Genomic DNA, 25,428 nt, shown 5'->3' on the forward strand with positions numbered 1-25,428 from the left:
CATATTTTTTGGACTATAAGATGCACCCCCCCCCCAAGTGGGTGGAAATATCTGTGCGTCTTATAGAACGAATATTGCAGGGCAGGGTTGGTGCGGTGCTGATCAGTTGTTGTGGGCGGTGCTGGTTGCCAGCGAATGGGCCGCAGTGAACAGGCCGCGGTGATCCCCGCTGCCTAGAACAGTTGATCCGTGGTATTCCAAGAGGCAAATCCAATCACCAATCAGCTGCTTGGCAGCAAAGGCTCCAGCGTTCCCCAACGACAGCGGCCAGCTCAGCTCGGTTGACCAGTAGTGAGCGCAACAGAGCGGAGCCCTGAGGAGCCACATGTTGGGGCTGTGATAACATGCTGAAGCTGACCAGGCTGTTTACTGTTTGCTGCAAGGATGCTAATCAGATGAATACTAGAAGGATGCTGGGAAGCAGAGGCAGATTTTTTTTTCTTGTTTTCCTCCTCTAAAGCTAATGTGAGTCTTATAGTCTGGAGCGTCTTATAGTCTGAAAAATACGGTAGCTAGTTCAAAAGCAAAGAGTTGAGGTACCTTAAAGGTTAACAAATTTATTATGACATGTACTTCATCGGCAACAACTTCTATCATCAGAAGGATGAAAAAGTTGATTACTGTCGTAATATTGATTTAAAAGAAGATAAGTTGACAAAGTTGAGAGATGCAAGAGATTGTGTTCATTCTTTTATAGTGACTTCATTCCTGCGGCTTCTGATTGTTCAATCAAATCCTTATATCTATCCGTATCTGTTTTTATTTGCAGACCAGAGAGAAAACTATCATGAAATTGATTCTGGTCTAAAGACTACTTCAATAATAATCATTGTAAATTTGCTCACATGTTTTACTTAGTGGATGTCTTTTGGCTTACTGTGGTGTGAGTTGGTGTTACGTGAGGATCAGATCACTGATTCTCAGCACCTTAAATTAAAAATAATTAGTCCAGCCATTGCTTTTGCTTAACATATTAACATAGCTATCCATCTGTCATTAATAACGCATATATTTTAAAATAAATATTTAGATATTGAAATAAACATTTCAAATATTTGGTGGCAGTTTTAAATTTAAATGCATAATTCTGTATGAATTTCAAGTTCAAGTATCCCGGTGTTTTTGCAACTTCTTTTAATGCATCTGTTCCATGCTTCCATTGTAAATGAAAAAATAAATGAGCTCTTTTCCATCTTTATCTCAACAGAGAAGTGCAACAGTTTCGTCCATCTGTCCGAAACTCTCCTGAAGTTAGATTTGCAGTTCAGGCTTTTGCTGCATTAAACAGTAATAATTTTGTCAAGTTTTTCAAACTTGTTCAAACAGCATCTTACCTGAATGCATGCTTACTTCATTGCTATTTCAATCAGGTAAGAAATAACAGCCATTTCAATGTTTATAATATTATACAATACAAAGGGTTTTTTTTAAATATTACATTACACTGCATAACAGACAACTTCTGTATTCTTATAATAGACTACTTAAATTTCCTATGCATCATGATGGATCAATTTACCTTTTGCAAAACAGATAAAATCCTGATAATAGTAATGATTTCCCACTTATTTTTTTAAGAGGGTAGATTTTATTACAGACCTAAACAAGGCAGTAGACCAAGTATTTCCATTGGTGGACAATGATTGACTTTGTTTTTAAAAGTGGTCTTCTTCACTGATACTATTCCACGATTGATGTTTTCCAAGGACATGGTTAGTATAACTGTAGACATAGTTTTATGAATTAAGACTGAGCTATTCTTTAAAATATCACATCAAGAAACCTACAAGCATATAACAAGCAGTGACGACATGAATACTTTTCAATATATTGTCACCTTCCAGTATTCATAGCATTGCAGAGATACTTTAGAACCAGTAATATGGACTTCTTTATCTTTTACATAAACTAAAGGAAACCTTTATTATTAAAAGTTGATCTCCCTAATATTTGTTCAGTTTTAATTCCCCCCCCCCCCAAAAGGTCCGTGCTGTGTGACCTATGGCCAGTACAACTTCCAAACCCATTGTATCTGTGCATGAAACATTCAACTCCCCCTCGAAAATTGATATTTGACAAAGACCATAACATGTTTTAATATTAGGATTATGTAATATTAGGATTATGTAAAGTAGCAAAACTATTAATGTCTCTTTAAATATTTTTCAGATTCGTAAAGATGCTCTAAAGTGTCTCAATTTTGCTTATACTGTGAACTGTCAGAGATCTACAATTTTTCCTCTGGAGAATATAGTTCGCATGTTGCTGTTTAGAAATCTTGAAGAAGCAACTGATTTTATAAATTATTATGGCTTGGTGGTGTCTGAAGGGTAAGTGGTTGTTTTGCATAACAGGATGGGGAGTTTAAATGAGGTGATCACGTGGATTAATATCTGTTACAATTCCAACAGTAATGGACAGGCTCCATTACGGTTATAAATCAAGGACTACCTGTAAAAAGACCGATTCAAATTATTGATTCAGTTTTATGCATTATATAGTATCTCATACAGAAACTTGTTCTAGTTTAATTTTAATATTGGATTGGCCAATGTTCCCCTTGTATAATAAAATATTAGTGTTGTTATTTCTATTATCATTTTAACATCTGCCTGAATGGACCATGATTGAAGATCCTAAATGTTGAAACTGTTTGAGCTGGTCTTTGACAGATGATTGTACAATACAATAGTAAAAAGGTTGTGATAAACCTGACATTTGACAGAATCTGTAGATTTATTGTTTATTTGATTTATATAACCTACGATAAAGTGCCAAGTCCACTGGGGCCTAGGTTTTTATTGGAAAGCATTTGCCACAGATATTTTTTTTTAACTGACCTAAAATAACTCTACAAAGCCAAAAACTGGGTTTATCTTGTTCATATACATAATTTCTACAAATATAATGTAATGTACCATTTGTGTCAGGACTTTTGTGTTTTTAAGTGGGATTCAAATTAATTCATTGCCCCAAATGTCACCTCAAAGGAGAGATGAATTAAGACACTACTATGATTTATTGTAGATGTGTTTTGAAAAGAAAAAAAAGTCTTGTGAAATAGTTCATTATAATCTTGAAATCACCTAGTAACATGTTCTGTACTTCCCCTACACAGTTCTGTGGAGTTGAATCGGTCTGCCTTTTTGGAACCAGAAAGCTTGCCCAAGCCAAAGAAATCACTGTTCGTTGGGCAGAAGCTCACTCTGCCTATTGGAGAAATTGTCAGTGGGGGGCCTCTACAGCACATGAGTCCTCATGTACCTTTGTGCAGTTTTAATGCCCAGAACAAGTACACGGGAGAGAATTCAGTAGTGGATTCAGCCAGCAATCTTCAGAAAGCCAGTGTTGATATAATAGGTAAGAAGCTACAGTCACAAAATGACAATAGGAAATATGATTGTTTCCTAGAACCTATTTTAACAAATATAATGGCTGCCATAGTTTGCATTTACTATAGTATTTCATCACTCTGAAACTTTAATATTAAATACAACAGAGTCTTGTTAGGGTGATTATTTTTAATGTTTTTGCAGTTCATCTGATTGAAGTGATGTATTCTTTATTTGTAGAGAGCAAGCTGAGTTAATGTAGATAGAGGTCCCAAGCTCTTGCATGGTATTTTTTTTAATCCAGATTATAATAATTTGTATGGAATTGCTATAACTCATCTTAAGGAAGGTTCAATGTTTTTCTTAGTTCAATGCTTTGACTTGATCATATCCCTTGATAGAATGCTGGTTTAAAAGTATAACTATTACATAATTATCTCATTTTTAATGTTAAAGTGTTTCATATACAAATAATCTCTCAGTGATAAATTATTATCATTATGTATTATAGAACCAGTAGACAAGTTAGAATGTTTAAGGTCATCTAAAAGTATTCTTAGCTGAAGAAAATGTCAGATAGAGATATTTGAGCAGTGATTTAAGTTATGAACTATTAGCAAGATGAGAAAAAAAGAATTTTGGACAGTGATACACTTTCTAATCTCTTGTTGCCTTAGATCTAATATTTGCCTTTTTGAAATAATTTTGTTTTTAGAGAAGAACATGCTAGTATCTAAATTACTAGCAGGTAATTTTAAAAGAGAATGTACTCCTTTAAATAACAATACACAGAACAGTCTTTTTTTTTTTTAAATAAAGATTTATTTGGGTTTTCACACATACAAAATACAAGTAAAAGATCTTTTTTGAAAATAGCATGGTCCCGGGTTGAACTTCTTTATACAGACACAAAACTCAATTTCATGCTCCTTTTTGTATTCTATTCCATATCTTATACTATTTTACATTTTCTACATAGTTTTTCCCCTCTCTTAATTTTTTCAATTTTAGTTTGATTATCTCATCTCAATTCAAATCATTATACTTTTGTCTGTTCTGTTTCAATTTCATATTATCTCTTCCCGAGTTATATCTTCTTATTTCTTTTTCGACTTTCTCTTCCTGGGGTTTTTGTTGCGATATTTCAGTTAGAATGTATCTTTTGGAAGTCTTGTTGAGATTTTGCTGTAAGTTTTTTTAAAATTCCAGGCAGTCTCCTCCCTTCCAGATCCTGCCCTTTTATTCTTTTTCTCTCCTTTCCTGTATTCAAAAGCTTTTAATTATCCAGAAATCTTTATTATCCCTTTGACTTTTTATTTTGAGCATTAAATGCCTATTGATGTCAAAGTGGATTTTTTTCCAATTTCTTACTTAAGTCTCTTAGCTGTCAGTATAGGAAAAGGAGAAAAAAAAAACTAAATCTTTTCCCTTTTCTCTCTCCTTCGCAGCTTAAAAATCTTCTTAGGGAACAATGTTATTGTTTTTTTTAATAGTTTCAATTCCAGGATACCTTATTTGTTGCTTTTGCTGTTTGACCCGGTCAACCAAAACTTTCTCCTCTTATCTTCCTCCTGCACATTCTTTTCTGGTCGAGTTCTTCTTTGTGGTGGCCATTTCTGACCACCGCTGCAACCGCCTTCAGGAAAGGGAGTAATGGCCAGCTGGGGAGGAGAGATGCGGCTCTCCTCAACCCTGCAGGCAGTCTCCCCCCTCTTGATCACCTCTACAGGGTGGCTTAGCCCCGAAACCAGCCGGCTCAGGGCACTCCAGCGGCGAGCACGGATCGAAGCCTCGCAGAAACGAGGCTTCGGTCTGTCGCTGGAGAAGCTCAAACCAGAAGATACACAGAACAGTCTTATCTGTTCTAGAAGAAAGATTTGTTTTCTACTGCATTAAATTTGGTTTGTTTTTTTTCTCACAATGCTCCATAATGACTTTAATAAATTAGCATAAATTGTATGTACTAAATCTAATGAAAGTAACTAAAGCAGCCAGTGAATACTAAAATGTATTATTTCTGAATAGCATGAGAAAAAACTAACTACACCCCATGTAAAGACATATCAATAATTTATCTTCATTCAAACAATCTATAAAGGTAATGTAATTGAACAAAACTATAAAAAAATTACTTTTCAGTCATTTATGCAACAACAACAAAATCAACATATGCTTGAATTGAAAAAGTAAGTATACCTCTGGCTTGAATATCAGGTATCTATTTCAGAAACCATTGTGGAAAAGTCTGCCCTGGCTTGAAAAAAATGTTTTTAAAAGTTATGAAAATATTGTTTCTTTTGCTTAATAGCTTGATATTTTACTGTCTGATTTTGCCCACAGAACCCAGAATGGGAGAGGAAAATGTAAAAATGGAAGCAATTCAATCTCAACCTTCATTTTTACTTCGACCATTCCCATCTGCATTGGTGCCTTCCTCTACAGAGTCCATCTTCCAGCCCATCTCACAACCGTTGTCTCCCACACCAAAGCATCAGCCCGAATATAGTGATATGGTGAGAAGTATCTGACATTTCTTAAATTACCACACCTTAAAAAAATAATAATTTTATATCTCTATTTTTGTTTTAATTTAACAATTCTTGATAGTTAGAAAGGTAGACTGCGGTGTAAAAATAATACTAGTGATTGAGAAAACGATCTTTTTGCCCTCAAAACGGAGTATACAATCCCTCAGAATATACAGCTTCTCCTGGCACTTGTACTTTTTTCCTCCTACAGAACTTTGCCATTAGCTCTTCGTGTTCCTATTCTTCCCAGTGAATAAGTTTGAGGAAAGCTTCTGCATTCAGCTGAAAGGTCTTACATTACTTGATTCTGATCTTTGCCTTAGGGATCTGGGTTTGATAGAAAATACAAATGGAAGGGTAATTCCAGCTGTTTGTTTGCTTGCATCCTATCTTCATTTCCTTTTTGCAAATAAGGCAACAAACTTCCAATCCACCTTCCTCCTGTTTTCACCAGAACAACAAGCTTGTGAAGTGAGTTGGGCTGAGAGACAGTGACTGGTCCAAAGTCACATGGCTGAGGTGGAACTTGAATTCATGGCTTCTCAGTTTCTAGCTTGGTGCCTTAACCACTAAATCAAGCTGGCTTTCAAACCAGGAGAAGTTTCTCTGCAGAATATTTGGAAGACAAAACAGTCTTCCTGCCCTTGAAAAATGTGTTTCTATAAGCAGAGTCCTGCCTTCCGTTTTAACCCTCTTTTCAGTTTTTCCCCACTTCCCTTTTTTTTAATTCAGAAAGTTTCACTAAGTTTTTCTTATAGAAATTGGCAAACTTTCTAGGCTTTTACACCACCTTGATAATAAGAATGTTGATATTTAGAGATTGCGTAGTAGTATTGTGCCGTAAATTCTCCATTCCATCAAATGTTTGAGTTTTAATATTGTGCTACCAGGTACTGTACCATTTTATTTGCCTTGGTTTTACAAATCTGTGCGAAAAACAGTGTTGAAGGCTAATTCTTACTCTTTGCTTCTTAATGTCAGGACACTTTAGAGATAGCTAAAGACCTTATGTATGAGGTACTAGAAGAAGAATGCAAAGAAATCAGCAATGCAGGAGCAGACTATGTACAAACAGCAATATGGTATGTATAAATACTATTGTTTTTAATAATATTTCGGAAACAGGTATTAGAGTTTGCTCATTTGTCATTGTACACATACCCTGAATACTATAATGCGACTTTCTATAATGTGGGCATGTTCCAAACGTGTACATTATAACTTCCCAAATTTTGTAGCTAGCATGGCTTTAAAGTAAGAATTCTAGCAGATGAACATATTCAGGTTGGGGAAGGTTCAGATAAGACATTGATCATGGGTTGATACTGGATAACTTTTCTAATTTAGTTCTATATGTAGAGAAAACATAAGAAATGCCAGTATTTTGGTCTGAGGCTTTATCACTATCTTTATTTTTATTTAAAATTATTATAACCAGCCAGATGACAAGATGGTGTAACAGTCTTTTTGTCTGATAAAACATAGATTGTGGCTTAAACGCAATAGTATATTTATTTATTTTTCTTGTATAGCCACATATGTGACTCTGGGCGACTTACAATAAAATAGATAAAAAAACAATATAAATGATATAAGAATAAAACATGCATGGAATGCCCTGTTTCTATTTTCATAGCAAAAGAAGTCTTTTATACTCATTTTAGCCTCATAAGGATAACTTCCCATATTTTATTTTCAGTCGTATTTTTCATTAGCCTCTTTTCAAGAGTTTCTTTACAGATACATACTATATTCTTAGTTCTAGAGGTGTATATGTTGAACATTATATTTTATATATAGGAACATCATTTCTCAGATTGGATCTCAAACTTTTAGGCTTTGATTTTTCCTATGTGGCAGAATGAGGCTTCATGAGGCATTCATCTTTCCATTTTCCCAGGCTGAATGTTTCTGTATGCTGCAGTGATATTTACTTGTGCTGGGATTAATTGGTCTGTGTCAGATACTGTCTTGTTCTTTTCTTGTACAACAGATATAAAATCTGATTAAAATAATGTTTTTACTCCTGTTTTCCTTCCCTAGCACTTTGAAGTTAAATTCATCCTTTAAAAAGTTCTTGAAGTCATATCAAAATTTCTTTTGAATTTGAAAAATGTTGCTTGTCATGTTGACTTTGATGTTCAGATCTTGTCTTTGCTTTGTGTTTTTTAAATTCAAATGAGATACTGGGTTTATATAGTAGACTCACCGGTCTATGCTTTGTGTTTGGGTGTAACAGGAAAATTTATACTTAGAAGAGTCTTGTACAGGGTGTCAATCTGCAGGGCAGATGCATCACACGTAGGCCACGCCCGCCCCAGCTCTGCAAAGGGGAAAAACGTCACAATACGTCATGTGATGGCAATGTGTTGCTTCCAGTTTGACATCTGTGGTCTTGTAGGTAGATGGAAGAAGAAAAGTGTATGTAGCTTTGTGTCTTTAAGCAGAGACCTCCCTTCAGGGTCACTAATCTTAAATTTTCCCAACAAGGCATAAACACCAATATATTAAGACATAGCTATAATAAAGGTAACATATGTTTAAAACTACAGATAGTTTTTGATTGATGATCATTTGTTCAGCAATTGTTTAAAGTTGCAACTGTGCTGAATGAATGTGGCTTCCAACATTTGAGCTGTGGCAGCGTCCTGGCGATCACATGATTGCAATATGGGTACTTGGTGCCCACTCATAATTACAATGCATCCCATAGTCAAATCATCACAATTTCTAATATTCCATGCTATCTTTCCATCAGCAAAGTCAGTGGGTAAACCAGCAGAAAGTTGGAAGTTGTGGTCACACAAGGTCCTCACTGAACAACTCAGTTCCAGTTGCCACTGTAACCCAAGGACTACCTGTATCTTTATTTATAGCTTAGAGTTTCATGTACCTATGTTTGTAAGAAACCAAAACATAGGTTACTCTACTCACAGTCTCTAATTTCAGAATTGCACTTGCAACAGAAACCAGGCAAAGATTTAAAAGCACATAGACATGGGCTAAAGGCCTCTATTTGCAAGGATCAGTCACTATACATAATTCACAATCCCCTCTCCTCTGAATCAAGACCATTGATTTAGGTTTTTAGGCTGGTTTCTTAGGCAAGGAACCAGCAGACTGTAAGTTCTAGTCCTGCCTTGGGTATGAAAGCCAGCTGGGTGTCTTTGGGCCAATCACTCTCTTAGCCCAATTCACCTCACAGGGTCACTGTTGTGGGGAAAATAGGAGACATATTAGATATGTTCATCAACTTGAATTAATTATTTTTAGAAACAATAAAGGGATAAAAATAATAATTCAACTCCATCTAAATCAGAAGACAATCTTATATAGTTTAGGGGAATGTATTTTACATGCCCTCTCATAGGAATCATTTATCTCAAATTTCTTACTAAGTAAGTCTATTACTGGGAGCATATATAACAAAAACTCGTGAGTCTTCATCATAAAGAAACCTGAAGCCTCATAAGCAGCCCAGCAAGCAAATTAGTCAAACAGATAATGAACCTACGATAGGTATATCAAGCTCTGTTGAAGCCATTTTAAGAGTGGAGGGTATTCATTATACTACAGTCTCTTCAGTAGCAGCAGTTTCAGCTTTACTGGAAAAGACATCAGAAGGGAATTGGCATACTCAAGATTTCTCAGGCCAGTGAACACAGGCTTAAGCCCACCAAAGCAACAGTTTCTCATTCACTCTGCTAGGGAAATAAGAGTTACAGTATGTATTATTTTAGAAGCAAATATCTCTTGCAGCTTTTAAAAAGTTGTACTTATTTTTTGCAAGGTGAAAAGAAGTGAACAAGAAAAGAGAAGGATGGAAGCAAAATGAATTGATGGATATTTGAATGGGATGTGAAGAGACCAGAGAAGTGTAGGAGGGCAGAGAAAACTTTGGGAAGTTTGAAGGAATAGCAAGTGGAGCAGTGAAACATTGGGGTGGAGCAGGAAGAGAAGTTGGCATTGGGTAAAGCTGAGGGTTTTGGGATGGAGTGGCAGATAAGGATGAGAGGCATTGCCATAGATTTGCACTGATGTTTCAGTGCTGGGTATTTCTACTTATGTGAGCAATAGGACCAGGAGATTCTTCTGGTAAACCAAAACTGTCTAAAATACTTGGGTGGTATATGCTCATCTTGTATCAACTTTTATTTTGGAGATGAAACTTATTTTAATATTGATGTGTTAATACATGTAACCTGTTTGTGCAGATGAATAAGAAACACCTGTCTTGAGGAGCTGAAGTTCTAGAAAATTTAGAAATATGCAGCTGATTCTTTCAATTAAGGCTTCACAATGAATTTTATTTCTTCTATAGGGTCTCTGATGCTACTATAAATGAACTAGTTACAGAAGCTGTGTCTGGAATGTTGAGGCAAATTGCATCTGTTGTAATAAAGGAAGAAAGGGAAAGATTTGAAGAAGAAAAGCGTAAAGCCGAAAAAGAGAAGTAACTTTCATTTAACATTTGTTCTGACACAGTTTAAAGTATCAGTGTGTACAAATTGCAGTATTATATATTGCAGTATTGTGTTCTCTGAGCTAATCAGATATGATGATAAAGAGAGATTCATTCAATTATACATGCAAAAATACATAACAGAAACTTGGGGGCACACCTCTATAGTTAGGTTTGCCTGAATCTGTCTCAGTAACTATTCACCATGCACCTTGCTAGTTATTCATTTGTCCATTGTATACATATGTAGGTCAGTTAACCAGGGGTGGGATTAAATTTTTTAACAACCGGTTCTGTGGGCGTGGCTTGGTTTGTGGGTGTGGCTTGGTGGTCATGTGACTGGCTGGGCATGGCCAAATCAACATCACTCACATTGAGGCACGCATCTCCTTGCCTGGCCTCTCATGACTGTGGGGATGCTTCAACAGTCGTAAGTGTGAAAAATGGTCATAAGTCACTTTTTCAGTGCCATTGTAACTTTGAATGGTCATTGACACAAGCAAAGTATCAGCAAAGGAAGGGAAAAAAACTCCAGAGACATTCCTGAGACAGGAAGTCTAGTCCTGCCAAGAATGTAATAAGGGTTAATGGAGAGGCAGTTTCTGTAAGCAACACCAGAATGTTTCCTTCCTGCCTTCCTTACAGGATTAGGCCAGTAATTTCTTCTAACAACTGGTTCTAGAGAATAGGTGTGAGCCTGTAGAATCCCACCCCTGTAGTTAACAAGTAAAACCCCTTCATACTCTGGGGAATCTGGCTGCTAATGAGTAAGAGTAAATTGCATGTTCTCCATGTTCCCTCTTATACATTGCTCCAATTGTATGAGAATTACTTAAACACCACCAGCATATTTGTATGGCAATAGATTGCATGCAGATGATTCTTGATCCAAGCCAGCCAGGTAGCCAGCCAGATGTATTTAATAAATAATACAACATAACCAGAGGATGTAAGTTATATAGAACATACTTAGTATTACTTGTATCTTAGTAATGTTTCTATAATACTTTATTTTTAAGGCAGCTATTTTTTTATTGAGAAACTTTATTATGTAAGGCAAGTGCCTGAAGTTTTCCTAAAACATAATGATTGGATTTCATTCCATCATCATCTTAGGCAAAAAAGGGAAAAAGAAGAGAGAATACAAATATTAAGCAAGTCACTGTGTGCAGAACTGTTGGAAGAAGTAATAAAGCAAGAAATAAAAGAAATTTCAATTAAGGAGCTAAAGTACGTGAGTTGCCCATGTTCTTTGCTGATTGTAATGTCTTTATCATTATTAGTTTTATTATGCTTGTTCCATAAATAATTACAATGTATGTTTTCTTGCAATGGATTTTTTGTTATGAAAAATAAAATAAAAACACTCTTCTTAGGATAAATAACACTGTTTTTGCCATCTTTCTGCCACTTTATAACCTGTCATTCTCACCATGGATGTTTCTAATACTCTGGCTCCAGTAATGAAATGTATATCTGTTTCCAAGCAGCTAGTTGCACTTTTATTTCTTCTCTCAGAACTGTGTATTGTTTTCTATGCATCTATAAAAAAATTTCTGTGAGTATCTAAATAAAATTTCTTTCTTCAGTTTAGGGCCTTCTCCACTTTTAATAACATAATGATTTAGGCTTTTAAATAAAAGATAGTTATTACTATAACCACTTATAAGAAACTGAGAATCTGGCTCAAATTGCCCCAAACTTGATTTCAACAGTTTTCCCTTGAAAATTGTTCAGAAGTGGGGTAGCATTGGGAACTGTGGAGGAGAAAGAGCTCTTTTCTGAGTTGTTTGCTTCTCACACAGCCACTGTTTATAAACTGGAATATTTTTTGATGATGCAGGAATAATAAATACTTTATTTTTATTTTACAAATTATAATTTAATTCAACTTAGATGTCCATTAATTCATTTTGTTCAGGCTTGTTTCTTCCATTTTGCAGAGCTAGGGACATGATACTTTGTATGCAGTGATCAATAATTTTCATTTTTAAACTATACTGCAGTTCTTATCAACAGTGTTATTTAATTTATATGATGTAACATTTGTTTTTAAACAGTTCTTGAATTGTTCTTTGAAACGAAATCTTCTAATGTTCTGTTGTATGACAGAAAGCCAGAAGTACTATAATCTTTCTTGAGATATCCATTAAATTAATTTATTATATCTTAGGTGTGCTGTGGAGATAGATCAAAAGGCACGCATTGTCCGGTGTTCACAGGAAATCTGTACAGAAATAATGGATGTATTTTTGGAGGATGAAATTTTCCAAAATGCTAAGGAGACCCTTCAAGAACTTCAATGCTTTTGCAAATACTTACAAAGGTATGTCAAGTATGTTAAAGTTGGCCCTTAAGAAGTTTAATTATTCTCTTACTTGTATCACATTTCTTCAACTATTAAGGTCAGGATAAGATGTGTAAAATCTTTTCATTATTCTTGCAGTTTTATTCTACAGGACATAACTACACAACAAAACTTGTATCTTAAGTTTTAAATCCTAGAAGTACTTCTCTTGCAAATTCTCCTGTGATCTCTGATTTTCATTTATAGTTTACATATCATAATGTGTTTGTCTGGTCTGCTCTGAATTTACAGTGGCACTACCTGTTAGGAATATAAGTCACCTAACAGTTATTTGGATTGGAAATATATAAGCCAGGATAGACATTTTAATACTGTATCTTTAAGAAAATGCAAAACTGTAATTGGGTGTGTTTTCTCAAACGGCCATAAGATGGAGCCAGAAACCTGGGTTGTTTTAATCTTAGTCTCAGAAGAGAGTGTGTCTCAGTGAGACTCTGTTTCCTTCTGTTGGATAGTATTGCCGTTCCTCCTAAATTGACTGTTATTCATGGATTTGATGTAAGTCTGATACTGAACTTTTTTTTGATACTGGACTTTGTTATTGGATTATGCCTGGACTAAAAAGTGACTGATCTTACCTGTGACTTTGGACTGCTTATTTTGAACTTTGCTTAAACCTTTATTGAAAGTAAAAAACCTACATTTACTGTACAGTGTATCTGTGTGCTGTGTGTGTATTATTCAAACACTACTCTCATTACGTCTCCCTGTATGCGCTCATTCTCCTAACGGGGAATTACCTTAACACTACCATTAAAGTAGCTACTTTTGCCTAACAAGTCCATCCAAGAAAAGCTTCTAAATGGGATTTGGGATTAAATCCAAAGATGAAACTTTATATAAGCCATATATCCAGTCTGGTTGGAGAGAAAAAAGCTGGGGATTTAATTAATTAATTAATTCATTCTTTATAGCTGCCCATTTCATGCAGGTGACTAAAATAGGAAGGCAACAAGAAAGACGTATATCACTTCCCTTTTTAAACTATCGGGCAAGTGAGCAATTGAGTGAAGAGTACATATAATTGCTTTGTTCTATAGAGAGAGCTGTACAGCCTTTTTTCCTTCTCTTCTAACAGTGCAGAAAACATTTGCTTCCCCACTTGAATTGGTTATAACCTGGTATCAAGCAGATAAAATACAGTCTAACTGAAAGGATGGTTCTAGCAAGTTGTGTATTTTGACAGTTAATTAAACTTGCTTGTACATTCTCTTGAAGATGGAAGGAAGCTGTTTTGGCACGAAAGAAATTGAAACGACAGATGAGAGCGTTCCCAGCAGCACCATGTTATGTAGACCCAAAAGATAAATTGAAAGCCCTTTCACCCTCTGCAGAGTGCCCAATTTCCAGGGAGCATCTAATTAAAAGAATTGTGAACTTGGGACATGCCGGGAATCTTGGTACCGCCTGTCTGCAGTAAGTACTGTCTCTCTCCATATACATGAAAGAAGAGCATGTAGCAATTACCTCTTTTCTTCCCATGCTATCATGGTATCAGGATGATGATATGAGCAATATGATGTTATGCAATATTATTCCCACTCCTACTTCTCAAAACGCTTGAATGTTATCCTGAGGAATCGACACATTTTTTTCTCTGACCACTTCCCTTGTCTTCCTGTTATATTGGAGGATATATGCTGCAGAGAATTAGGGCCAGTCATTTCTGATGTATTTACATCAGGCTTGCTGCTTGTGGAAACACTTTGAGATCCAAACCAACAATGTGTCATTTATAAGGCAGCCTAAAATAAAAATAAAATACAGTACAGCTGTGTTATTCTATCAAAGAAAGTATTACAGGAGGAATTTTTAAACAGATAGATGTTCTTTGCATAGCAAATAATGATTAATTTAAATTTAAATCTACATCAGTAATGTTTACACAATTAGCAGATTTTTTTCTATGATGTGTTGGATTTGTTCACAGCATAAATAACAGCATTGTAACAATTTGTAGTTGTATCATATCAGGAAACAGGAAGCTATTCTTGACTTTGATTGAATATTAGATGCAGGTCCTTATAAATTTGACAAATCAAAAGGCACCAGGTGGTGGCTAAGTATGAGTGAGAAATGTTTGCTGTTTGATACAGTCAAGTGATTCATACAGTGGTATTTATTTTCAGGTTTCAATGGTTACGGAACAAGACCATCCACCAAATGAAAGTACAGCATTTTTATCAGCAATTATTACAGTATGTTGGATTTTAATTAAATTATGTTAAAACAAAGACTGAAAGCTTTGAGATTACTGTCAATCATTCTAATCTAATTAAAGTCATGAGAGATTTAAAAATTAAATAGATTTTGAACCAAAAAGGAATCCATAGTGGTTTTATGAGAAATAAATTTTGTGACACTCAAACAGAGAAGAGACCCTTGTGTTACATATGTCACCAGAAGTGAATTACTGGACAAAATATAGGAGAAAAGTCAAAAACTGACTGCTCTGCCCAGGGAAATCCTTGGATTTGTCTCTGAACAATGAGTTTTAAAATGCATTCAGACAACTGTTAATTATATAAATGATAATTATATAAACAGCATTTATATAATTAGCAGTTTGTCTAAATGCATTTCAACTCAATATAAATCATATTTTTTAAGGAGCAACTGTCATCTCTGTCCCACAGCAGCTTCTCTGACCTGCTGTTGACTCAGCGACAATCCCATCCACTTTAATAGGATGGCTGGTAATGGGCAGTGACACAAGGTGAGGGATGTGGTGGGCAGCAGGTGAGTGGATACCCGCTAACGGGCAGTGCCGTGATGGATCTGAAATGATAGGTGCTTTTTAAATGTAAGAATTCATTCTTGCTGGTAGTTAGAATCTTTCATATTATTATTTGCAAACAAAATGAAAGGTTTCCTAGTTAGCTTGCAGAGCTTGAATTCATTGAGTTATACATTTTGCAGAACATACAGCTTCATGCTACATAACTAGGCTTGATTTCATGCTGAATAAACTAAATTATTAATGTATCTTAAATAGAAAACTATCTTTAGATAGATTTTTACTCTAAAAGCATTTTATTAAAATAAATTTGATTAAAAAAATAAATAAAAAAAATCTGATTTAAATTTTTTAAAAATCAGATTTTTTATATTAAAAAAATCATCCATTTTTATCCACCCTGCTGCAAAAATACTTGTTAACAAGATTTTATAAGGATGGATTTTTACACATCCTGAAGCTTTGGAGTATATTTTTAAGAAAAAAATCAAGTTATAAACTAGTATGTTTTAACCATTATGTTTAATAAAGCGTTAAGATGATTGTTGTAGCAACTATTAAATTAACATGTAGGCTTGTTCTGGAAACAAATATTCAAGAGATTTATTTTGGATTTATTGTTCTTTGTTATTAAAGTAAATAATTTTAGATGGCCTTGGTTTAAAGTAAGCTATTTTTCCTGAAACACTTTTTAGGAAATATAATGTACAATGAATATGGTTACATATTTTAATATTATGTTGTGTGTCTAGAGATACAGCATGGAGTCCACTGGATCTACCATCATTAATTGCTGAAAATATTCCTATGCAACAAGAAAAGATCTTTTGGAAAGCACTGCTGGTGTTGCCAAGTTATGATGATTATCCTGCTGAAGATCCCAGCAGGTACTGCTTGAATTGAGACAATGCAGGAGAGTCAGAGTTAGTGTGTTGATTGTGCAGTTCTCGGGTTGAATACGGTATCGTTCCCACTCATTTCTTGTTAGTAATAATATGCTGTTATCTAAACCTGCAAGAAGTGTTTCAGTTCTTAAGTTCATGACTTCAGTTTTCTAGGTCAACTTTCTTTTGGCTTTTAAAACCTCTTTTGCTATTTCTTTCAACTGCTTACTAATGTCTCACTTATTTGGCCCATTTGCCACATTTTCAATTCCTCAGAGTTCTCTGCTATCACCAGGGGAGAGCTTTTCTATTTGTTGCAGGAACCCCAAGGCACACGTGCTTTTTTTCCCTTGCGCATTGTTTTCCTGTTGTGAGAAAGATCTTTTAATATTTGGAGGCTAATTCCCGTTATTGCCTCCTGTCTTCCAAACCCATGGATGAAGAACAGGAAGAGGTATTATACTGACTGGCCTCCATAGGGATGACTTGCCAGCAGTAGCGCTCAAATCTTTCATGTCCTCATTTCACCTTTGAATCTAGGAGAAGAATTTAAAAAGTAAATCCTATTTAATTTATATTTGCATTCAATGAAAATTAAGTTCAAAATTAAGGATATTATTTTGCTCCTATATATTTGATGTTATCCTTAATGCTGTCACATTGAACATTATCTTTTGGAGGGGTTTTGGAGGCCGTACTCCAGATTGTTGTGCATCCCTGGATTAAACTCTTCAGGTTATATGCTCCTAGATTAGAGTGGCAGGAACAGATAATTTTTGGAGCAAGTGTCTGGAAAATACTTGCTGCATATTCTTAGATTAAATCTAGAGAAATTTTGTAGGACAAAATCATTATGCTCTGGAAAATGAATAATCTTTTGCATGTTTATAGCTTGCAGGCTAGCATTTGAACACAGTTCCTGTTTTATAAATACAGAACAGGGAGGAGAGGATTACAACTTAGAGGACAGTATCAATGTCACTAGCCAATGTAGACAGTTGTCTTTGGATAGCCTGTAGGCTAAGAATTCTATTGGTTTTATATAAATAAATTTCAATAGCTGCATTAAAAGTGGCTTAGTATTGCTGTAGGTGAAGATATCCTAATGAGCTTATCTTTGATTCTGGGCTTCTCATTGTATACTTTTCTTCTTCTTTATAATAACAGCAGAATGCTTCTTTTCTTATCTTTTCTTATCTTTTCTAAGCACAAAACTCAGACTGGAAAAGTAAAGGCTATGGTATCTTTATGCCATATTTACAATCAATAAAGTCAAGTAATACTAAATGGTTGGTTAACTTAGCTTTAAATCCCATTAAATAGCAATAAGCACTTAAACTTATATACCACTTTATAGTGCTTTACTCTCTAAGCGGTTTACAGAGTCAGCATATTGTCCCCAACAATTTGGATCCTCATTTTACCCACCTCAGAAGGATGGAAGGCTGAGTCAACCTTGAGCCTGGTGAGATTTGAACTGCCAAATTGTAGGCAGCTGGCTGCAGAAGTAGCTTGAAATACTGCACTCTAACCACTGTGCCAGAGGCTCCTTAAACCTAATAAGGATATTTTTTCTCAGAGTAAGCATGTATGGGATTAGACTTTGTTTTTTTAACCAAATAAAACTTGAGAAAATGAAGAAATGATTGAGAAAATACAAAAAATAGACAAGAATACAAAAATACAGCAGAGACATTGCAATTGCAAATCATGCTATATATTTCCACTATTTAACAATAGATGTTGCTTATATAGCTAGCATGACAACTATAAACAAGAACCCTAAGATTTTGCAATAAAACAAAAAAATCTTTAGGAGGAAATCTCCCTAAATGTGGAATAGAAATATAAATAAGGCTTGAGCCTCTTCAGTGATTATTGAAGTGTTTGAAAGTAATGATTAGGGTTGTTCGCACTGCACACTATTGTTGCGGGTTCTATAGATTTATTTTCATAAGTCTAGCTTCAAAGTCTAATTAATATTAAGTAAATATATCTTCATAATTTTATACCATTTGATAAATTAATGTTTTGTATGATAACAAATATTTTAATGTTTTAATTGGACATAGTGCTAGGAATCAAATCTGTGATACAGTTCTGAAAGTATTATTTCTTTTCTGGTTATAGAATTCTAATGGAATGGTTGAAAGCTAAATTTCAAATCAACAGAAATGAAAAGGAATCTGCATCTCAGGCAAATAGCAGAATTCAGACACTTGCACTGCATACATCTCTCCAACCACAAGAAGATCAAGAAACCTGCCTTAGTGTGTGCATAAAGGTGTGCTCAAGTAATAATTTTATGATGCCACTATCTTAATAGATAATATAAAACACAATCTGTTTTGGGCAAGGGCAGTACCCTTCTCTATTCAAAGTAGCTGCAGTAATTCGAAGATTTACTAACAGGACATAGATAAAGAAATGAAATCCATAATCAGAGAAGAGGGTCTTGAACAGAGCCTGTGGATTGATTGCTACTTTAGTTCAGCTACGCCAGAGTGAAAAAGAAGTTCAGAAATAGAAGCATGAGAACTTAAGTCTGGGTTAGTTGTTAAGGGCTAGGAAGACTCAGGTTTAAGTCCATCTACAGCCATGACAGCTCTCTGAGATTTTGATTCACTTCAAGACTGGTGGGTTTAAATCAATGTCTCCCAACCATGACCATTTCCAAAGGTATGGACTTCACCTGCCAGAATTCTTAATAATGGCCTTGCTAGCAGTGGAATTCTGGGAGTTGAAGTCTGTGTCCAGAAATGGCTAAGGCTGGGAAACATTAGTTTAAATCTTACTAAAAATTATGACACTAGAATACAGTGGGCTTGCACCTGGCTTTATTTCAGCAACTAACTCCCCTTTTTGAGGGGGATAGGTGGTTTAGAAGTATAAAATAAAAATAAACTTGCCATCTGAATGTTTTAAAAATTCTATTTGAAAGTTTTAAAAATATGAATCCTTGGACTTGTAATGTTTTTGAGAACTTTTAATAACAAAATGTACTGCAGAAATGCTTCTGAATTTTAAAGTGGGCACTTTTGTGCTCTTTCTATAAATGGAAATAAATTGTTTTTCCATGTCCCGTGTAGATGGCTTGTGGAACACTTGGCACTTCTGAACTTGAAGACCCAGAAACTGTGAAAGAACTTATTGGAACTAGTGGGCTCCTTCTTCTTCTATCGCCTCAAGTAAGAAGTGATGATCCTGCAGAGGAAGATGTATATTGGCTTTCAGCCTTACTTCAGCTGAAACGGCTCTTTCAAGTAATACCTTTCCAACCAAAACTACCTCTTGTGGTTCTTGTCCCCAGTCTTGGAAATGAGACTGTGAAAAAGGAAGTAGAGGAAGGTATGTATAGAACTTTGAACTAATATAAATCATGTATGATAATATCCAAGATAGAAATAAATTGAATTAGCTTATAAATAATGTAGAGTTTAGAACTCTAAATAGAAAAACTAGTTTTTTGTCAAGAAAAGCTAGAGCCGAATCTTTTCAGGATAAGTTTTTTAGATGGATGATAATATGGGTTGGTATTTTCCCTTAAAAAAGGAGTTGGCTAGTATTAAGCCTCCATAAGTACCTGCTGAGGCTCTCATTTTTCACCCTTTACCTACTAGGGCTCTTGTGTTAAGTGCTGAAGGTTGCAAGGGACTAGGAAAGGGAAAAGAAGTTCTGTGGTTCTCGTTCAGGTGAAGCTAGTTCTCGTTCTTGAGCAGAGGAAAAGTTAGTGCATGAGTGCAGAGCAAGTAATTAGAAGCCGTATACGAGACTGTATATGAAAAGTTTTCTGTGTGCATCTATATGTAGGGAGAGCAAATTACATGAATATGTACATGAACATGCTAATTTGATCTGTCCCCTAGCATTTGATATACTTAAATCTTTAAAGATTACTGACCTCTAGCTTAGACTGTTTATATAGTTGTCCCATTTTCCTCCTGTGCATGTCTGGGGGGGATAAGAAGTTGTGTGTCAGCCCTAGATGCCACATAGACCTAAAAATGTTTTTGTTAAGATTGCTATGGCAACAGAATCTTGCAAATCTAAATGTGCTTCCCTTCCTCTCTCTTTTATAGGTACTCCTTGACTTACAACAATTTGTTTGAAGTTACTACAGCAATGAAAAATGTGATTTATGTTCGATTTTCACACTTACAACCAATGTAGCATTCCCATGGTCATGTGATCAAAATTTGGGTGCTTAGCAACTGGCATGTATTTATGATAGTTGAGAATCCCAGGATCATGTGATCGCCATTTGTGACTTTCCTAGCCGACTTCTGACAAGCAAAGTCAGTGGGGGAAAGCCAAATTCATTTAATGACCACATGATTCACTTAACAGCTACCGTGATTTACTCAATAACCATGGCATGAAAGGTCATAAAATGGGGTGCTACTCACTTAACTGCATTGTTTAACAATAGAAATTTGGAGCTTAACTGTGGTCATAAGTCAAGGAATACTTGTACATATTATATGGTTTAGGGAAATGCGTTTGAGATGTTTTCATAATCCTCTCCCTCACCTGGGTTTAAACAGTGTTTACTGTTGGCAGTAAAATTCCTCTCCCTTCATCTTTGTTCTCTGCATTATATGACTAAAGTGAAACTTCTTGTTTTCAAAGGTTTGATGCTGCCTGACTTGATTTCAGCTAAACTTATATCAAACTACAGTGTTGTTGAAATCCCAGATTCTATCAGTGATTTGCAGGGTTCCAGCAAGGTAAGATCTTTCTACGACTGAAGTTTGTAATCCATGCCCAGAACAAACATGTCTTTTCCCAGGAACCCATTGAAGCAACAAAGGGCAGCTGTATGATTCCTGGAAAGATCAAAGTTGTTTTAAGGAATTATTGACAGATGCTCCATAGGCACCCATACCTGGAACTGAAACACTTTTGTCTTGCATAAGTCTATCAGCTGTTACAATAGGACAACATTGTTCTTGACTACATTTTAAATATTGCATTTAATATCAGTCTTTTCAGAACAAAGTAAAATTTTCTCATAATGAATCCTGGAAATAAATTTGTCATCTGTTTCTGATTCTTGGAAACCAGCGTTTTAAACCCTATTGACATTTTTTATTTTTGTTTCTTCATATATTTATGATTTTTGCTCTTCGATTTACTTTCTGTTTTTCTGTAGTTGATTACTTGATCTTTTAAAGGAAGTATTGCATACTGTAAACCAGTGATCCCCAACCTTTTGACGCCTTGCTGACCCGGTACGGCATCAGCTGGGCGCCGCAGCCCGGTACCGGCATCAGCTGGGCACCGCCATCTTTTTATGAAAAAGTGCTTCCGGTGACCTCACGGAAGCTGCGTTTCATCAAAAAAGATGGCGGCAGCGCTTCGTGAGCTTTTCCGGTAGAAATGGAAAAGCTCACCGGAGCGCTGGCGCCGCCATCTTTTTGATGAAAACATGCTTCCGTGAGCTTTCTACCCGGAAAAGCTCACCGGAGCACTGGCGCCGCCATCTTTTTGATGAAAAGTGCTTCCGGTGAGCTTTCTACCAAAAGCTCACCGGAAGCACTTTTTCATGAAAAAAAGATGGCGGCGCCCAGCAAGCCGCCCCGGTAGGGAGTTGTTCCGCTGGACGGTACGTCCGCGGACCGGTGGTTGGGGACCCCTGCTGTAAAACAATATTAGAAAAGATCAGATCATACTGACTTCTGTTCCATTCTTCATGGGAATAAAGGTCTAAGATGTTGGCTAAAAGTTTGACATTTAAAAAAAGAAAATAGTTTTTAGATGCAAAAATGGTGGTGTAATATTAATGCCACTGGACTGGTATTTGAGAGACCCAAGTTGAAATCCATGGAAGGTGACTTAGTGTCTTGAGCCAGTCTTCCTGTTAATCCAACAACTTCAAAATGTTGCTGTTGGGAGTGGGGAATGGGAGAAGGAATTGCTGTGTATGATGCCTTGACTTTCTAGACAAATATAAATCTAATAATAAAATAGTACAAAAGAAGAGCTGGACTAAAATGTCTAAGCAAGAGTCTTAATCTGGGAAGGATCTGACATAGGATTTGCGCTTTGCCTTTTTCTCTTGTCAGGTTGTGAATTTGTTACCTCTGCTTTTATCCACAGCTCTCTGAGGCAGTACAGTGGTTGGTTGCTCAGTGTCCACATTCTATCAAACTTTGCTGCCAGACCATCATGCAGTACCTTGAAGATGGCCTTCACTGTAATTTCACCCAGACTTTCTACCAAGATAAGTGGGAGAGACATATGGCTGGGTTACCCTCTCAAGACCCTAGCATCATAATAGAGCTATACAACAGTGTGATACAGTTCCTGGCTGAAGTTGCCACTTCAGAAGATCTCAGGGATTTGTCCTGGCCTGTAACCGAATTTGCAGAGGCTGGAGGCAACAAGTGGCTTCCCCACCTCCGGTGGAACACACCCAGCCATCTTGCATGGCTAAAGAAGGCGCTGCTGTCCTTTCAGATTCCGCAGATGGATGTTCCTCCTTTCGGTGGTAAGAACTTTCTGTCTAAGGGCAGATCACAATTTTAATGTGCACACAGATATAAAATTGAATAAGCAGGGATGGGTTAATGTGTGTCTTGAAGGAATTACAATGATTAGATTTCTTGTAGGCATCTGAATAAAATTGGGATATAAAATAAAATAAAAACTGTGATTTCCCCATTTCCGCCTAGTAAAATAAATGTTTTTCTATTTCCCCTTCTCCCAGCTCCCTGGCTCCCTGTTTGTGCCATGATTTTCCAGTATGTGTCCCAAACGGCTAGCTCTCGTCAGACCCAGGAAATACTCCAATCTCAGGTAGAGAATTTGTTGAGCAACGTTTACTTGAAGTGGAAGGATCAGAAGCATGCCAACACAGAAAAAGATGGCCCTTCTGTTTGGGAAATTCCTTGGGATCATATCTTGGCACTGTGCATTAATCATAAATTGAGAGACTGGAACCCTCCTCGCCTTTCAGTAGCACCAGGTAATAAAGATCCTTTGAGCATTTCAGTTTTGTTACAGATTTCTTCTTAAATTGTATTTGATATATTAGTGTTGGAACCCTATACTTTAGAAAAACATCGTTCGGGGAGACATGGTCAAGATGTATAAAATTGCTCATGGCATGGAGAAAGTGGATTTTTCCTCTCAAATGTTTTTCCCACTGAAATCACCAGGGCTTCAAAGATTACAACTCTTAAATTTTCAGTGTTACCACCAGTTTGGAGGTAACATTTTTGGTAGCTCTGATTTGGGAAATGCTTGTGATAATTGGGTGCCCAACCCTTTTCAGATTAATATTCATAAAAATGCATGGGCTTGAAACACAATCTTATTTAAATTTAATATTAAATTTAATTATTATTGACTAGTCCCACCCCAATTTAAAAATCTTCTCAGTAGCAATTCTAGAAGCCTCATGGAAGGACATTGTTTTTATGCTCTAAAAATCTCATTGTGCTTCTTCATAAAGAAAATGTATGTTTTCAGTCTTTTGGTTTAACCTCTTTTAGATATTTTAAAAAATATCAAATATTGGTTAGATTCACATTGAGAAAAACAAGTATTTATGCCATTAAGAGAAAAAGTCACACCAACTATTTTGTAGCATGTTCATATAAATTTCTGAAAGCATTAAAAATTCCAAGCTGATTTATTTCCATTTTAAATTAATTTTTCTACTTTATTTTGTGCAAGAAAAAAATCTGAAAAAATGAAAAACATGAAAAAAATTGCTGTATTCTTTTTATAAAAAATTGTTAAGCATACTCAGATTTCATTGTAAGTGAAGAGGTAAAAATTTGTATACCTATTATGTTAAATATTTTTTTATTAATTCCTGTATTTTAAACTTTCTTTGAAATTTGATGGATTGGGTAGAAAAATTAAACAAATAAGCTCTCCAGTTCATATTCTATATCTGCATAGATTAAAATAAAAGGATGGAAAGATAGATTTGTTGTTTATCTCCCTGCTTAGTTAAGCTAACATGCTATATAAATTGATAAAATTTTCATTTGAAGAATAAAGTCCCTGGGAGTTAGGCAGTATAAATAAATAAATTATGATAAACTTGGAAAAATTTGCTTATTGTTAATTTCCTGATGGTTGTATTTTTTTGCATCTTTTAGAAGCAGTTAGTAAAGATGGACAGATACATGTATACTTTTTAAAGGAGCAATTGCAAAAATTCATTTGTCCTTTCTCATGGGAGGAAGCCAGATTAAAAACCCAAAAGGAGATCCAACAAAATCAAGAAAGGTAGGATTGTCTTTTTGTGTAAGTGTTGTATTTATGAACAACAGATTTCTGTTTAATTGCTTTTTATCTTAAAAACTAAGTGTAGCTAGGCTTGGAAATAAGTCATTTTTATTATTACTATTGCCCCGAGTCCCTTTCCTTTCTTCTTGATTCAATATCCTTATTCAGAAGTAAGTAAGTATTAACATAAGAAAAGGTAATATGATGTACTTTGTGGCAAAATTTGTAAATATCAATGAAGGGGAGTGAAACAATGATTATTAAGCCATGATAATCGACCAGTAACCCTCTTTAAGATGAGCCATCTCCTCCTGGGGAAGAAGGAAACTGAGGTCCACTCTGAGGAATTTGCAGATTTTCTCAAAGACAAAATTGCTTGACTTCATTCCCAGTTAGATGCCAGCATATTTGCTGGTCCAGTGCAGGCTCTTGGGGCAGGTTCTTGCCCTGTTATGTGAAAACGTTTTGACTCTGTTCTCCTGAGCCAAAGGACAGGTATACAAGCACCTGTGTTTTAGATCCATGTCCCTCCTGGCTTGTGAAAGCTTCCTAGGATGGGACAGGCAGGCAGACTCTGGCAGTGATTAATGCTTCCTTATAGAAGAGGGTAGTGCCCCAGCACTTTAAGGAGACTGTAGTTCACCCTTTTCTCAAGAAGCCATTGCTGGATCCCATCCCGTTGGATAATTTCTGACCTGTCTCCAATCTTCCCTTTCAGGGGATGAATGTTGAAAAGGTGGTTGCACGACAGCTCTAGAGGTTTCTGGATGAAACTGATTATCTATACTCCTACCAGTCAGGATTCAGGCCTGAATATGGGACAGAAATGGCATTGGTCACACTTGTTGATGATCTCTGGTGGGAGGGGGAGGG

General features: G+C 35.8%; 1 protein-coding gene across 1 annotated transcript in view; it reads left to right on the top strand.

Annotated features, from left to right (window-relative positions):
• Positions 1 to 25,428, top strand: part of MCM3AP (minichromosome maintenance complex component 3 associated protein) — a 49,776-nt gene that overhangs the window by 17,216 nt on the left and 7,132 nt on the right. Inside the window, exons 10-26 of the mRNA XM_026679029.2 lie at positions 1,208 to 1,370; positions 2,170 to 2,330; positions 3,119 to 3,360; positions 5,673 to 5,845; positions 6,842 to 6,942; positions 10,182 to 10,313; positions 11,439 to 11,552; positions 12,496 to 12,648; positions 13,909 to 14,106; positions 14,820 to 14,888; positions 16,180 to 16,314; positions 18,442 to 18,595; positions 19,401 to 19,659; positions 20,941 to 21,038; positions 22,411 to 22,801; positions 23,021 to 23,278; positions 24,426 to 24,555. Coding sequence (XP_026534814.2) covers positions 1,208 to 1,370; positions 2,170 to 2,330; positions 3,119 to 3,360; positions 5,673 to 5,845; positions 6,842 to 6,942; positions 10,182 to 10,313; positions 11,439 to 11,552; positions 12,496 to 12,648; positions 13,909 to 14,106; positions 14,820 to 14,888; positions 16,180 to 16,314; positions 18,442 to 18,595; positions 19,401 to 19,659; positions 20,941 to 21,038; positions 22,411 to 22,801; positions 23,021 to 23,278; positions 24,426 to 24,555 — 2,931 coding nt within the window. The remainder of the gene's footprint in view (positions 1 to 1,207; positions 1,371 to 2,169; positions 2,331 to 3,118; positions 3,361 to 5,672; positions 5,846 to 6,841; positions 6,943 to 10,181; positions 10,314 to 11,438; positions 11,553 to 12,495; positions 12,649 to 13,908; positions 14,107 to 14,819; positions 14,889 to 16,179; positions 16,315 to 18,441; positions 18,596 to 19,400; positions 19,660 to 20,940; positions 21,039 to 22,410; positions 22,802 to 23,020; positions 23,279 to 24,425; positions 24,556 to 25,428) is intronic.

Source organism: Notechis scutatus, chromosome 1 (assembly GCF_049901735.1).
Source record: "Notechis scutatus isolate UNSWTSFEM ecotype Mainland chromosome 1, rNotScu1.2, whole genome shotgun sequence".
Classification (NCBI taxonomy): Eukaryota; Metazoa; Chordata; class Lepidosauria; order Squamata; family Elapidae; genus Notechis; species Notechis scutatus.